Source organism: Orbicella franksi, chromosome 10, assembly GCF_964199315.1.
Source record: "Orbicella franksi chromosome 10, jaOrbFran1.1, whole genome shotgun sequence".
Classification (NCBI taxonomy): domain Eukaryota; kingdom Metazoa; phylum Cnidaria; class Anthozoa; order Scleractinia; family Merulinidae; genus Orbicella; species Orbicella franksi.
In genome coordinates this window covers 25,318,654-25,335,549 of record NC_138154.1, presented here as the reverse complement: position 1 = coordinate 25,335,549, position 16,896 = coordinate 25,318,654, and the positions used below count along the sequence as shown (strand labels likewise).

Sequence of the window (16,896 nt, the reverse complement as noted above, 5' to 3'; positions counted from 1 at the left end):
GGTTAACCCGCCTACCTGGGTTAACTTTCTAATTGTTTCCAGACCCTTTGAGTGTAACCACGCATTAAGTTGTCCTGGGTTGTAAGGTTACCCTACCTGTGAAATTTTTGCTTGTAAACTCAGGCTATCTTTTGCCCTCCAGCTAGGGTTAACCAACTTACTAGGGTAACCCTCCCTCCTTGTAAACAGGCCCTAAGACAGTTTGTTGGTAATGTATATCTTTTCAACTCATACAAGGTAAAGCTTACTACATCACACTGTGTACATTATCTGTTTGTCATGTACATCATTTCTTATATTTCTTTTGGCCATGTAAACTGCCCCTTGTTTTTCATAGATTTATAATTTTATTGTAATGAACAAATTTGGTGGTAGATTAAAGAATTTGCTAAGGGTAGACGTCTTAGTTAATAGTAATAATAATGATAATGATAATGATAATGATAGTGATATATGCTGTTCAATGTTAGTTGTCATCATTCCCTGAAGAAGTCTCAGATAGAGATGAAATGCGGCAGAAAAATAAATGAAAACTCACAACAACAAGAAGTCTTTGTTTGTGCTGCTCACTAGTCTCCATTAAAAAATGGCTGCTCACTAGTCTCCGTTAAAAAACAATAATAGAAAAAAGAGTTAAAAAGTCCTGCTATTCATTTATTACGGTAGCTTTGGCAACTGGCACCAATTTTATGAACCTCATAATGCTGTAGAAGTTTTCGTAGAGCACTACATCTCTACACTTTAATCACGGATCACTTTGTACTTCTTCTCTTGCGTGTACATATAAAACGGTGGCAAAATAATTTTCAGGCGATCCTAAGGGCACTCCACTTTATATTTACAATATTGTTGTAAATATTATTGTCTACAATATTGCAAAATTACATAACAAACAGTAATTGTTTGCACATTTATTGCAGTTATTTAACCTGAAAGGCCATTCACACATTCACGTTTACAAATTTTTAGCACATTGCAGGCACAAAGCAGAATTTTAAAAGTATTAAATAAATTCCTTTTGGTTTTCAAAGGCTCCTCTGGTCATGGAAGGCCACCTTCATCACTGGAACACAATCAGTCACCTTTTCTTGCAGGCACTCAGACTCCAGCTCAAACTTATCAGACAAGTCACTCTCAGAGTGAGTGGGAAAACATATATTTTAAAATAATATTACTACCATTTTCTGTTGCAAGCTCTGTATCGTAGAGTTAATTTGACTACTGTGTGGATGAGTAGAATGTAGTAATTTAACTTCTGCTATGGCCAGTCAGATTCATGAAAGGCACAATTATGAGAGAGGATTATCAGAGTGAGTTGAAGTAATTATAATTTGGACACATTGTAGGCACAAAGCAGAATTTTAAAAGTATTAAATAAACTCCTTTTGGTGTTTACTAGATAAACATTTATTCGATCACATGATTACAGGAACCAAACTTTAAAACAGTGCCTTCACAGTCTAAGTGTCTTCGATATTTCCAAAAAGTTTCGATCCGTACCGCACACGCCGAGGATTAAAATTAAATGATCTAAGCACACAAAAAAAGGCTAAGTTATCAACTAAGATATGCGAAAAATGTACTATTGGAAATCTAACACAAAAGGATTACGTAATGCAGAAAAGTCTATTCCAACACACTAATGAATGCAATTGTGTCCTGATGAAGGTGGCCTGCCATGACCAGAGGAGCCTTTGAAAATTTGGTTTTCAAAGGCTCCTCTGGTCATGGCAGGCCACCTTCATCACTGGAACACAATCAGTCACCTTTTCTTGCAGGCATTCAGACTCCTGTTCAAACTTATCAGACAAGTCACCCTCAGAGTGAGTGGGAAAACATACTTTTTGAAATAATATTACTGCAATTTTCTGTTGCAAGCCCTGTATCATAGAATCAGTAGAATGCAGTCATTTACCTTCTGCTGTGGCCAGTCAGATTCATTAAAGGGACGATTATCAGAGAGGAAACAGTCAGAATGAGTTGGAGTAAAAAAAAATTGTATACAAGAGTGCAAAATTCCATAACAAACAATAGCTGTTTGCATCATTATTGCAGTTACTCGACCTGAAAGGCCATGCACTTTTTTGAAATCAATAAATTACAAATTCTTTAGCACATTTTAGGCACAGAGCAGAATTTTCCAAGTATTAATTAATAACTCCTTTGGCTTTCAAAGGCTTCTCTGGTTATGACAGGCCACCTTCATTACTGGAACACAAGACAGGCCCTCAGACTCCAGTTCAAACATGTAAGACAAGTCACCCTCAGAGTGAGTGGGAAAAGTTATTTCTTAGTCTCAATAATAGTAAAAGTAATATGAGTACAACTCTCCAAGAAGTTGGCGATCTTCACTGACAGAAGATTGTCATGCTAACAAATCCTTAAATTAAGCATGTTTAGGTGATGCCATTGTCTGTATGTTATCGGAGGTAACAGTCAAAACCAATGATCAAACAGACAATGTGAAATCAACTTTTTGAACTTGGATTAGCTTTAGTAGCATTGGTAAAATCTGACTTTTGAAAACTGGGCTGCACTGCATGTTTGATCTAAAACCAAAATTGACATGAAGACAAAGCCCAAGGGGGTTCAAAACTAATTAGTCAACCAAATTCAGCTACCATTTTTTTTTAATTTTCCATTGTAGCAAACTTGTTACAGTTTGGAGCAGTTATGTATCGAATGGCATTTTGCCACAGCATAAATTGTCCTTTGGTTGGTATGCACATGCATTTGCTGCACATACACATACATTTAAGGTACACTAGTCATCAAAAAGGTAATGTACTGTGTTCTGAAAAAGGTTGCACGACTTCAAACACATTTTTCTTCTGGTCAAGGTTCCTCTGGCTGCCAGCTGTCATCAATGGAATACAGTAGGTTTCCTTGTACCCTGGCTGGTCAGACTCATGAAAGACCAAGCTATCAGACATGGCACTCTCCAAGTAAGTAAGAGTATCTGTATGTCATTACAACTTCACTTAGTAACAAACTAGCGACAGAGAACCTTTGTAACATCCTCCATCATGTTGCACAAAGTCTATATCTTTTAAACACAAAACAGAATTGTGAAATTACAGTATTCTGGTTTTCATTCTCAAAGGTTCTGCTGATCATGGCAGGCCACATTCATCAGTGGAATATGGTCAGTTGCCTTTTGTTGTAGCCACTCAAGAAATTAATTGTTACTAGGTCTTACTTCAACTGGGAGTCGATGGCTTATTCTGTCCAACGCTGAAATTGAGGAAAAGCCACTAGCCCAACTCTGATTGGTCAATTCAGCATTCATACATCAAGTTCAGTTATTGTAATGACAGTTGCCTTTTTAGAGTTTCCATAGCAACCAAAATGGTTGCTGCTTGGAACACTTGTGTACAAATGTGGTGTTGGTGTTGGTTCTTGAAATTAAGCATTTGAGTAGCACCATGTCAAAAAGAAATAACTAAATAGAATCTCTTTGTTCTTGTTGTGACTAGCCATGTTCAAGAAAGGGGGATACAGTCAGTTGCCTTCTCATGCAGCCACTCAGACTCATGGAGAGCCCACTTATCCAAGAAGTCATCATCCTCAGAGTGAGTAGGAAATTTTCTTGTGCAATGAAAACACAATCTTATGATTATCATAGTAACTTCAAACAGGGTTTTAACAGCCATTTGCCTCACAGCACTTTAGAAGTGCTATCATTTAATTACATGCTATCACATTGCTCCCGCATGTACATGTAGATCACATTGGCAAGAGATTAATTGTAAGTAGATATGCTTGAGGTTGGTGATACTCCTCCCAAGTGCCAGATTTCTTTCTTTTCTGTGCCCCTTTTATTTGTATAATCCTTTGTTATTTCTGCGTAATGTAATTTGTTGATAAACCAGGGATCGCTCCGCTTTGTTTACTTTTCCATGTAATCAATCAGTATCTGAGCGCATATATTCTTAGCTGTAAATAACATATCCTTCCATTGAATTCAGTTGTAGCAGATATCATTGTAAAAAATGCCATACCCGGCTGATATCAGATAGTAATGATCTCAGGTGCTCTCAATTCACTTTTCTGTAAGAATTGTGAAAAATGAACTTCTGGGATTTAGACTGCACTTAAGGTATACTAGAGATCAAATTAGTAATTGAGTTGTAGTGTAAGAAAAGTTAAATGGGTTAATATTTTTTCTGGTCAAGGTTCTTCTGGCTCGCTGCTTTCATCAGTGGAATACAGTTTGTGTTCCTCTACTGTGGCTGGTCAGACTTATGAAGGGCCCGATTATCAGAGAAATTACTCCCAGAGTAAGTGACAATAGTTTTATGCAATTACAACATTTTTATCATGTGGCAAGATAGTCTTAAGGTAAATCCGACCGTTCTGATTAGTTCTTTCTCGGTTGGGATTTTGCCATACGGACCGTTTCCATGGAAATGGGCATAAGCGGTGTATCTTTTGTATTTGAAAGCCTGGCCCGAGTGCCATATAATAAAGTACTTGCTAACCTACAGTGTGTGTAGTTTGCTAGAGCCGTGCTGGGGAATATTGGCCTTCAGTTTTTCTCAAATGATGGAGTTCGCTGTGCTCGGTCCGTACTGCCTGGACCTCAGGCAATATTCGACAGTACGGCCCTCGCGCTGGAGTAGTAAGAGGTGGATGCTGACAATAACTTTTAGACGATCCCAAAGGCCCTCCACATTATATCTACAAATGCTGCATTACATTGTTTTGTAGAAACAGAGCAAAATATTGTTTTTAAAATCATTTTGGTTCTTATTTTAAAAGGCTCCACTGTTCAAGGCAGGCCACCTTTATCAATGGAACACAATCAGTTGCAATTTCCTGCATGCAGTCAGACTCCAGTTCAAACTTCTCAGAAACAAAGTCATCATCTTCAGAGTGAGTAGGAAATTTTCTAATATGTAACCAAAACAAATGACGACTTCAAACAGGTACATGTATTTATAGTTACTCACCGCAGTGCATAACTGGGATTCTGATTAGTGAAAAAAAAAAGCTCAAGGACCATTCTGGCTGTAAATATTTTGTAATCCATTGGGCCAATTTTTTCCAGTGTCGATGTAAAGCAGTGTTGTTCCCAGTGTTATAGCTCTTCACTTCTTGAAATTTACACACCTTACATGGACATTCCAACGAAGTCACAATCTTGTAATAATAATTATAATATATCTAACCGAATTCGCAAAAACATGCCCGCATTGACTCAAAGACAGTCCCAGCGGCCATAAGTCCTCTGACCACCCCCCTGGCTAGGAGATGGCTCTTCACGCATGCACGTGGCATGGACCACTCCAGCAGGGTGCCATGTCAACACAGCAGCCTCAAACAAGGTCAAACAACTGAGTAAAATACCCAAAAACACAGTCAATATCAAGCTTATTTAACACTGAAAACTCAAGGTCTAGCTAGTTGGGGGTGTCAGTACAAGACACTCTCCCCTCCCCCCTGCTTTTGACAGCTGGCCGCCAGCAAGCCACCAGCAGATAGGCGAGTCATTCGGCCATGTGCCCAGCCTGGCCTTAACGGAGCCCACAACAACAACAACAACAAAAACCTTTATTCACGTGTCTGGGGTATTTAGCATTGCTGCTAATTGGGGACACACACAAAAAAGAAATTATGAATATAAAAAATAAATAAGTATATATTAAAAAAGTTAATACGTAAATATTAAATAAATTGTAGGCTTTCGGCCAATCAGAAAAGAGAGATTGAGTTTAATGTATAATAATAGTTATAATTTCAGATGCGAAATTACAAAATTGCCATGGCAACGTTTGGCGCAAAATTTCTCGCTAAAATAAACAAGTCAAAAGCCCAGGATTGTAAGCATAATTTGTCACCCATAATATTAAAAGGTTATCAAATGGTATACTCCTGAAATTATTTCCTTATTTCACTCGTCACAATTTGATTACACAGATTTCTAAAGCCTCCTACTGTTAGTGTGGTTTTATTTTTTTAGGTAGACCTTAGCAATATTTCAAAGATTTTTATTATTCTGATTGCGTGTTTCACTTCGTTAGATTTAGAGAGTTTAAAACACATTATGTGCACCTATGGTTATGTATTCCGACATAACACTTTAAGTCTCATTTAAATATAAGGGCGACTCTTTTTCTTCCACTCATGTGGCGCTATAAAAGTTTGTATTTTATTATGTATCTGCTGCAGCTATCTCAGTTCGTTATGTTTTGTCTCATCAGGGGCCCCTCCTGCAGAAATGTTTGACGTGAAAGCCTGTCAGAGGAAACTTGCAGAGCATTATCAAAAAACAGCCAAGGTGCCCACCACTGCGTGGTCGTCAGTATTACAGGCGGACCTTGAAGAGATCTACACTCGACTGTCCTGGGTGAAACAAGAACAAGCCTCAACTGGGTCATCACAAAAGAAGAAAGAAAAACAAACCACAGCTGGGTCATCACAAAAGACGAAAGAAGAACAAACCACGGCTGGGTCATCACAAAAGGAGCTGAGCCATTACACTGAAATTTTCACTGAGAAGACAAAGAACGGAGGTGAAGCAAAGAGAATTCTCGTGCAAGGAGAGACTGGGATTGGAAAAACTACTTTCGTTAAGAAGCTGCTTGTGGATTGGTCGAATCTTGAAGAGGCGGAGATGGGCAAGGAACGCAAAGATGCACTGAGGAAGTTTGACCTCGTTCTTGCTGTGAATCTCAAAGAAGTATCCAAGTGCCAGACGTTTAATGAAGCGGTACGACGCTCTGGTCTGTTTCCAGAGGACGACGAAAAGTCAGTCGACGATCTGCTTTGTTACATTCGTAAGAACCAAGACAAAATTTTGCTTGTGTTTGATGGCTATGACGAATACCGCACCGGTAGCGAAGCAGAGGAAAGGTATGGCAGCAGAACCAACTCGGAAATCTACAAGATATTCCACGGGAATATTTTGAGAGACTGCACGGTGTTGGTAACCACTCGACCTTCAAGGGGAGATGAGATACGCGGACCCGCTGACATACAAGCCGAGATCACCGGGTTTAATATGGCTGATAGAAAGGACTTCATGAGAAAAATGCTGGATAGCCAAACAGAGGTGCGTGGTTTATTGCAGTTCCTGCGAGAGAGTAAGCTGAATGACCTAACAAGAGTTCCGTTACTGAGCCTCTTTTTTTGCTTGCTATGGAATCAAGAAAAGGACAAGTTAAAGGAACTTACTCACCGTAAAGCCAAATTGTATCAAGCAATTGTGAAGCACATTTTGCAGCACAGCCACCGAAGGCACTGTTCTTCTAAGGCCTCGAAACTAAAAGAAACGGATTACGAGGAGATTCTCGCTGAAATTGGAAAGGTGGCTTTGGTAGGTCTTCTCAAAGGCGATCTGGTGTTCGAGTTTGGTCAACTGTCTGAAAAGGTGCGTGGCGAACAGGGTGTCATTGTTGGCCTTTTTCAATTTTCTGAGTACGGACCAAGTCTAGAACCAATGGAAATGGTATCCTTCATCCACAAGAGTATTCAAGAATACTTAGCGGCGTGGTACCTTATCTACAGCTGTGTCCCTAAAGGTAATCTTGGTGAAATTGGACAGCACGCCGCCACATTGGAGAACTGTGTTGCCTTGGAGAATGTTTTTCAGTTCGTTTGTGGTTTGTCTGACGAGGGAGCAATGAAAATACTTCAACGCTTGAAGTCAGTCAGAATCTCTGACCCAACACTGGATTTATCAAAGACGATACCGGACGTAGAAACCGAGACTGACGTGCCTGTATGTGACGTCACTGATAGGCATGAGAGGTTCAGTAACTTGGCTCACGATTCCTTTCGAGAAGTTCAATCACAAGCTGAACTCTTAAGTCATTTTCTAGATTGCACTGATGGAGTCATCCTTGTCACCAGAGATAGGCCGCTTTCTGAGCTTATGCCAAATGTTAACGTCTTGATTAGACTAGCACATAATTGTGTTTTTAGTTTCATTTCTGGAAGGGGTTCACCATCGTTCCGCTGCAGATACGTTGAAGACACAGTATTGTGCAAGTCACTTCAATTTCTCAACTGCTTGCAAACGCAACTTAGAGTAACAGATAGTTCTGTCGTTCTCACAGTTGAAGACTTCCTGAGGAAAACTTGTTTGGGAAAGATATGCTATTGCACGCTTTATCCCGTCCTATATTTCCGTAATGGCCAGTTTCATTTTTACATTACCGAGTTGTCCCTGTTGTGTGATTACCATGTCAGAGTATTTACGGAATCTACTACGATTTCTATTCCGTCTAACGCTACACGTCTGAAATTCTTAAGTTCTCTGCGTTGTGGTCACCTGAGAAGCCAGACAGCTAAAGCTCTTGGTGCAGTCATTAGAAATTGTAAGCATTTGAGTAGGATTAAAGTTGAGATGGTTGATGACTCCATATGTTATCTTTTGGAACAAGTGCGAAACCCCAGTAAGTGCTCTCTGATGATTGACGACTTTCTTGGTGTGGATCTTACATCAGTTGGAGCAGTACAGCTCGCCGGTTTGTTACCAAGATTTAACAACGTCATCGTTCTTAACCTTAACCTGACAGGCTGCTGTGCTGCAGCACAGGACACATTGGTTCCTAGTATAACACACAAGACTCTCGAAGCACTGATACTTCGTGCAATAATTCTGACTCCAGCAGTAAATAAGGCGCTCGGTCAGTCACTTCCTGAAATGTCGACCTTACGAGTACTCATGTTAACTGGTGTGGATGGAGGCATTTTGCAAGCTGAGGAAATGGAGACGTTGTTTGGCAGATTTAACAAAACAATGCCTTTGTTGGAGCAGCTTACGTTAAGAGATTTCAACGTGAGAGGTTGTCTTGCTCCACTCTTCAGGAGTTTTCGCTTCTTCCCCAATTTGACACACTTATATCTTGGACACTTAAACATAGATGAACACGACTTACGTGGTTTGCTGGAGATTCTTCAGTTCATTCCTGATCTAGAGGGACTGGACCTGTCCGACAATCCTCTCGGTCACGCCATAACATCTATCGTGCCACACGTCATCAATTTGAAGAAGCTTCGGTTCCTTTTCATTGACAACACTAGTCATTCTGAGGAAGATTTGAATTATGTCCAACAAGCATTATCTGATATCTTTGTCAACGACATTATTTTTGTCATCGACGATGAGGACGACGATGATGACGACGACGATCATGATGTTGATGATGATGACGATGGTTAGCATTTCTAGAACGGTGTGATACAATGTGATTTGCAGACTGTTTTTCTCTGTGATCCTAGACCACCCCCATGGGATAATTTTCATAGCAGCTTTTCTAAATTTAAATTTTTACCTAAAAACATGAAAGCGGCGTTATTAACGAAGTTGAGCTCGTTTTGTTTTTTATACATGGACGAGGGATTTAGATTCTTCCCAGAAACAAATGTTTCCATAATGTGACAAAGTCTTCGCTGATATATCGTGTATTACTGGGACGATGGGTCTTTCTGCTGGAAACCGTATTTCAGTTGAAGGAACACTTGAACCGCACTGAGCAGAGAACTTTTCGTAATTCCGGAAAAATAGACTCAAAAAATCACTTGTTAGCTTGTGGAAACGATCTACTTCACTAGAGGCTTCTACAGACATCAAGGATGAGACAGGATTCGGTTCGAACAGTGATTATTCAAACTTCGTTTGTAACCGTCAGTGTAATCATGACAATACGAAATCGACGAATAATAGTAGCAACACAACTCAAGCAAAATTAGAAACAAAGTTTAGTTTAAGTACTGTAAAATAAATGCGAAGGAAACAAAGCTCTCAATGTGTTGTCAAACTGAAACTACTCCTGTTGGTTTTTGAATAAGAGATTCTAGAGCGGTTTTCAATTGAGTGTCGTAAAACTAAAACCAAACCAGTTACTTACCAATTAGACTACTCAGCCAATCTCAAACCGAAGTAAAACCAAAACCAAAGTAATTATCTAATTACTTTCGACACTCAACTGAAAACCGCTCTAAAATGCTAATTATGGTGAAAGCAACAAGGAACAATAACTGAGTCCCAGTTCAAACTACACCAGAGAAATTTGAAAAGGCATATCTATTTCGACGGTTTGGCCTACGGTCCACACGTCACTAATCCGTCACGAAAACGGGGCTTTCCGGAAACGCTCTTCAAACCTGACGAATTTGAAAACGTCTGCTTTGCGTTTTGTGTGGACGGAAAATATTTTGAAAACGCAACTTTTCGTCATCGATATAGTCCTGATAATCATGTGATTTCCCTGCCTAAGTTTTCTTCAAACACAAATCCCAAATGACCGATGATTGCGTTTTTACGTTCATCCGGGGTAGTGTGGAGAGTGAAACCTCCGCTGTCACATTTCCCCAGCTTAGTGTGGACGGGGCCTAAGGAAGGGCAAAAGTTCCATCTTTCTCCTTTACGGTACTCTCCTACTATCAGCCTGCCTCCATTTTTTTTCCGTCCACAGACTAGCTTGACTAGTTTATCTCACGCGATAATATTGTTGTGTGTTGTCCAACAGTCCTTTTTCAATCCCGCATCCCGCTACTATTTTTGGCTCAATCCCGCTATCACCCCCCCCCCCCCCCCCCACTCAGAGTGTTTATCCCGCCCGGTTAGGTTCGCAGTTCTCCGGGTAACGTCTGTAACGTGTGATTTTCCGTTTTTAATCCCGGATTCCGCCGTCAACTTTAACACTATCCCGCGTCCCATATGTCACTGAAAATGAGCAGATCCCGCTCCCGACAAAATAATTTTATCCCGCCATTATAAGTCGTGTCATCCCGGCCGGTATCCCGCCCTCATTTTCGTTTTAATCCTGCCAAACGTTTGTTGGACCCTCATTGTTTGCTGGAGGGTTCGTGAACTGTCAAGAGAGCAATATGATGTGCTCCGGTAGGCACACAGAGAGTTTTTAAATGCAATGGGAAATCATCAATTCGCGAGTGGGCTATTTTTAAACAAGCCACCGTCGTCTCTTGTTTTAAAACAAAATTTATCATCCTATCATCCTATTTACGGCTGTCGCTCATCTCCGCCGAAAACAACGTCTGCGAACCCGAGCCACGAAACGATTTCTGTGACGTAATGACTTGTTTCTCTTTGGCCGATCAGATTCCATGATAGAATGAAACGCGAGTGCTCCTCGCAGCGAGTACCTCGCGCAGTAGTTCTGGGTCTACTTGAGCTAAACTGTAATTGGCTTAAAATTCGTACGTCACAGAAATCGTTTCGTGGCTCGAGTAGTATATAGGGGATTAACCAAATACCATTTCGCAGACGGAGCTTTATTTCACCTTATCGCAGCCCCTACCATCAAGCCCGACCCTCACAAGCTCGGGCCGGTTGAACCTGGGGGCTGCGAAACGGTGAAATTCAGCTCCCTCTTTGAAATAGTATTTGGTTAATCCCCTATATACTACTTACAACAGGGAAGGGAGAGGGACACCAATTGGAAACAAGCGAGCCCGTTGTTATACCGCCCGAGTCGGGATGACTCGAACGCCAAACAAGTGCGGGTGGCTGATGCGGGGCGGGAAAGAAAACTGCGGAAAGTGTTGTTACGGGGCGTATTGCGGGCAGCATAACTACCAGCTGAAAAAAGGAATGAAAATGCCAGAGCCTTGCAGAGTTTGCGGAGTCGGTCTTCTGTGCGATTACCGTCTTTGCAAGCCCTGCGGCGGTAACGCGCTTAAACAACGTCTTATCCGCAAGCGTGAAAAAGCAAAAAAAATTTTTTGAACTTGTTTTGTTCGAGCTGAAAGAAACACATCAGTTAGAGAAATGAAACCTTGGGTTATAACACAAGGAACTATGACTTCTAACAACCAAGAAAGACTGGAAGAAGAACTCGCAAAAATAGACCCCGCGGTATTGCGTTATTTCGATCAACTTCTTCCAGAAAACGCGCCAGCGGTAAGAAAGGTTGTCCAGAACGTGCTGGATGAACCAATTTGTCAGGAAACGCAGGCGCGTCTGCAAAAGCCAATACTTCCGAAGCCTTACCAGCCAAGAGCCCCTCCACGCCAAAGAAAGTCGAGAAAAGAGCAAGCGCTTCTGAGGGAGTACGACCCCTTCCCTGCGCGGGAAACCCGAACAGTGACAGACTACGAGAAGGAGATTCTGGATCTGTTCGATGACGCAGAGAAAGAAGCGAAAGAAGAGACGACAGGCCGGTGTTTCATTCGCTGGCGCTTTATCAAACGTCTGGGGAGAAACCTAACACCAGACTTTATGTCGAGGATTCGTGAAAGAGTAAGCACGTCGTTTTATCTCAGGCACGTTTTCGCGTATCAGTTGCGCAACATTGAGGATGGAACTGTGATCGTGTACTACTCTAACCCCAAGGGCTCACAGTGGTTTGACAAACTGGAAGACGCGGGAAAATGGCTTAACCGGGAGGAAGAACTGCGTCTCGACAATGAAAAAACCGACAGGCCCAACACGAAGTGGGTGTTCGAAGCCTTTTTCAACGTAGACCTGAAGGTTGTGATTCACAGGAAGCCGTTGGTGGGAACAGGGCCTTTGCCTGACTGGCTGCGCAACCTTGCCTATAGCCGCGCAATGGTATCTTTGGACGTGTATAACGACAACCTGTGCCTATGGCGGTGCATCGCTGTGCACTGAGGGGCGCGCACAGACCGTTGCACAAAAGAAGCCCGAAGTCTCGTCAAGAGTTTCTACAAACTCAAGACCATTACAGAAAACTTCGCAAAAACTTCTCTTGATGAGTTGGAAAAGGTCGAAGCCCATCTGAATGAGGGCTTACCCGTCGCATCTTGGTTTGGAATTCGTGTCTACGAGCCTGAGCGTCTGGAAAACGGAGAAGTGGCTTGCCACCTCAGAATAAACCCGAACCCCAAACTCAAAAAGATTTTGACGATAGGTGTCTACGAAGACCATCTTTTCTTGATAAAAGATATCGCAAAGCTGGCAAAAACCTATGCATACACGCATTGCGGGCAGAGGTTCACACAAGCTTGTCATCTACAAAGGCATCACCAAACCTGCAGCGCGGGAAAAACGGTAATCTTTTGCCCGGGGACAAAAGTTGAAGCGCCACAGACAGCTTTCGAGAAAGTGATGTACCCAAAAGGCTCAGCATCGAAACAAGCGATTCTGTGGCTGGAGCGGGAAGCGAAGCGACGAAGGATGCACATCCACCACGCGATGTGCGGGCACGGGGCGAGAGATGGCTTCCTCGAGAAGGCGTGAAAATGAAGTCTTCTCCTGTCGACGGGTACCACCACGAAACGAGGATGGTATTACAATACCACGGCTGCCCCTTCCACGGATGCCCAAAATGTTATCCTAACCGACAGGAGGTCATAACAAACGGTAAAACAGCCGAACAACTGTACCAAGCCACAGCGAACCGCACCGCATTTCTGCGAAAGAGAGGCTACAAAGTTATTGAGGCCTGGTCTTGCGAAGTTGGGCCTCTTAAGGGGGAACTCCCGAAGCAAACTAAAACTTACCAGCACGCGATCTTGTACGATTTCGAGGCGTATGGCGACAAAAACTATCGGAAAGAGCCGACAGGAGCGTTAAAGATAGAAAACACGCACGTGCCGATCTCCGTGAGCGTCGGGGACACTCTTGAAAGAGAGCCCACCCACATCTGCGAAAGAAACCCCGCGGAGCTGGTCCGCAAGTTCCTTAAAGAGCTGGAGAGACGCGACAAAAACATCCAGGACAAGGTGCGAGCGGAGTTTGTACCAGAAGACATGCACCTGCTGACAAAAGATCAGCAGCAAAAAATCAATGAGTGGTGCAACCAGGCCCCTGTCGTGGGGTTCAACTCAGGATCGTACGACCTGAATCTGATCAAAAACCACTTCGCCAGCACGCTTGCCGAAGTATCAAAAAAAGTCAAAGTGGCCAAGAAGGGGAACAAAACCATGTTCCTGCTCACCTGGGGGGCCCGTTTCCTCGATATCATCAACTATCTTAGCCCGGGGACGAGCTACGACAACTGGGTGAAAGCCTACGGATGCAAGGCAGTGAAATCCTGGTTCCCCTACGAATGGTTTGACACCCCCGAAAAGCTTTATTACCCGAGGCTCCCAGAATACGAGGCCTGGTATTCGAAGCTGAAGGGTGGATACGTTCTCACGCGGAAGAAGTGGGAGGGGTGCCAGCGGCTGTTCAAAGAAAAGGGGATGCGAATCTTCGCAGACTGGCTGCGATATTACAACAATCTTGATGTCGCTCCCGGCCTCGAGGCACTGGAAAAGATGAAAAGCTTCTACACCGAGAGAGGAATCGACATTCTGAAAGACGCGGTGAGCCTGCCAGGGGTGAGTTTGCATTATTTGCTCCGAGGGGAAATCGAGCGCGGCGGAGACCTTTACAGCCCAAGCAAAGAGGCTTACGAAATGTTCAAAGGGGCGGTTGTTGGCGGACCGAGCCTGGTTTTCACAAGACAGCACGAGGCCGGTGTGACACGGATAAGGTCGCATCAGTTCGAAGAACCGCGTCTTTGCAAAAAGATTCTCGGTTTCGACGCCAGCGCTCTCTATCTCTCGACTATGCTCAGAGAAATGCCTTGCGGGAAGGAAAGGGTCGTGCACTACGACGATGACCGCCAAGCGGAAGCGACCGAAGTTCTGATTCGCCGGTTGAAAGCCGGGGAGTGGTTCGGCTTCGCCGAAGTTCGCATAGAGATCCCAGAGCTCTTGCGGCCAATGTTCCAGGAGATGTGCCCTTTCTTTTACAACAGACGGGTTCCCGCCGAAGCTGTGCCGAAACATATGGAAGAGTACTTGGCGAGAACAGGCAGACAGCGTGGAGACGGGAGAAAGCTTGTGGGGGCGCTGTCCGCAGAACGGTTGCTGGTGTACGCCCCTCTGCGGTTGTGGTACGTGAACCACGGGGCGGTTGTCACGAAAGTTTCCAGAACAATCGACTACGAACCGGGTAAGATCTTTACCTGGTTTGTGGAGCAGGTGATGGAGGCGCGCCGGACAGGAGACGCGGACAGCAGCAAGGCGCTGCTCGCTGAAGTGTTCAAACTGCTCGGAAACAGCGCTTACGGGAAACTGATAGAAGCTCTGGAGCGGCAAACGAACGTGATATACACGAAAGACGAGAAGGTTGTCGACAGAGCGCTGCGGAGCGCGTATTTCGAAGACCTCGACGAGATCGGGGAGGCCTACGAGCTGGAAAGCCGTAAGCCCCGGATTACAATCAGACGGCCGTTCCAGATTGGAATCGCTGTCTATCAGCTGGCGAAGCTGCGGATGCTGGAATTCTACTACGACTTTCTCGACAAGTATGTCGACAGAAGAGATTTCGAGCTCATCCAGATGGACACGGACAACAACTACATGGCAATCTCCGGCGAGCGGCTCGAAGACATTGTCCGGCCAGAGCTGAAGCAAGAATTCGAGGCGGAAAAAAATCAGTGGCTGGCTTGGGACAAGTGGAGCGGCCGGACCCCAGGCCTCTTCAAACTTGAGTTCGAGGGCAGCCGGATGATCGCCCTTTGCTCGAAGTGCTATTTCGCCAACGAAGGAGAAGGGGGCGAAAAAAAGAAGTTCAGCACGAAGGGGATGTCGAAAACGCAGAACGAGCTGACATGGCAGCGTTTTAAGGAAGCGCTGGAAGGAGGCAAGGACATGGCCACCAACAGAGGTTTCAGGATGCGGGACGGGCAGATGGTCACTTACGAGCAGCAGAAGCTGGGGCTGAGCGCTTATTACGACAAGCAGTGGGTGCTGCCCGACGGGATACACACCGAACCAATCGAATATCACATCTAGTTCACGTCAGCCGGAGGAAGAGTAGTGTTCGGAGGGACAACCAGCAGCTCTTCACGCACGAAGCCGCGCTTGGGCCCGTCGCGCAGATAGTAGAGAACGGGTTGATCCGGTTTGATGAAAGATCTTTCAATGCTGTAACTTTCAAAGACCAGATTGGGTCTGTGGCTCTTTTCACACCACCTTCAAGCTCGCCGGGCTGGTAGAGATAACGAACTTGGACAAGAGAGGGGAGGATTTTTTCGCTTTTTCCAACAGGCCTTGAGTAAGGTGTCGACGGCCTTGCATAAACAGATTTTTCTTTGATGGCGACGGCGGGTTTCTTGCCGATAAGGCTTGTGACCTCGTTGTTCAAAGCCGAAACAACTTCAGGAAGGCTTTTCACCCAGGCAGTGGACCGCTGCCCCTCAGGGAGAAGCATTTCCACGGCGTACTGGTGCCCGAACAAGCGCTCAGCCAGGGTACGGTTAAAACGTTCTACAAGGCCTGGTCGCGGTGAATGTCAACGCGCCCGCGCCGGATGAAGGTTGTGTGCTTGTCCATCTCTTTTGTGACAGCGCCCATGAATTCGCTCCCAGGGTCAACCTGCAGCATTTCAGGCCATTCGAGAGGCCCGGGCTTGTAAATCTTCTGAAAGGCCTGGGCGACCTCATCAGAATTTTTCGAAGTCAGGGGTTCCGCCTCTTTGTAGCGGCTGGCCACGTTGACAACGGTCAGCGCGTATTTGAAAACTTTGCGGCCGCGAGGGAGCTTGTCGTGCGGCAGAAAAAGAAGGTCCGCCTGGTGGACGTTGTTGGGCGTTGGAACGTCAAATTTCGGCCGAGGAATTCGCTTGGGCGCAGTGAGGAATATCTGCCAGAGCGCTTGCCTGATCAACCACTTTTTTGCGGTTTCTTCAGGTACCTTGGCGGCCTCAGCTAATTTTTTGATCGCGGCGATTCCTTTCCAATAGCCCCCGGGGCCGTAGTAAATCTTTGCGAGTTTGGCGTCCATATAAGTAAGACGTAAAAAAGTTTAAAGGAACCGGAAGGCTGCGTAGCCCAGAGCGAGCGCCCCGGCGCCCACGAACGCGAGTTCACCCTTTTTCTGCTGCTCGCTTGGCTGGTAGAAATCTGAGAACTTGGGTTCCTTGGGGGGTACCATCTGTACGTCAGGATGCGCCTGGTTGTAGAGTTTGAA

The 16,896-nt window shown here is 44.4% G+C and overlaps 2 protein-coding genes across 8 annotated transcripts in view; both read left to right on the top strand.

The window, feature by feature from the left end:
* The window catches only part of LOC145499354 (uncharacterized), a 161,253-nt gene that overhangs the window by 16,965 nt on the left and 127,392 nt on the right, over positions 1-16,896 (top strand). For all 7 annotated transcript variants that reach the window (XM_081478872.1, XM_081478867.1, XM_081478868.1 and 4 more), the window contains exons 11-12: positions 1,032-1,139; positions 1,716-1,823. In XM_081478872.1, coding sequence (XP_081334998.1) covers positions 1,032-1,139; positions 1,716-1,823 — 216 coding nt within the window. The remainder of the gene's footprint in view (positions 1-1,031; positions 1,140-1,715; positions 1,824-16,896) is intronic.
* LOC145499364 (D-inositol 3-phosphate glycosyltransferase-like) overlaps positions 1-16,896 on the top strand; it is an 85,757-nt gene that overhangs the window by 22,077 nt on the left and 46,784 nt on the right. The window lies entirely within an intron of this gene.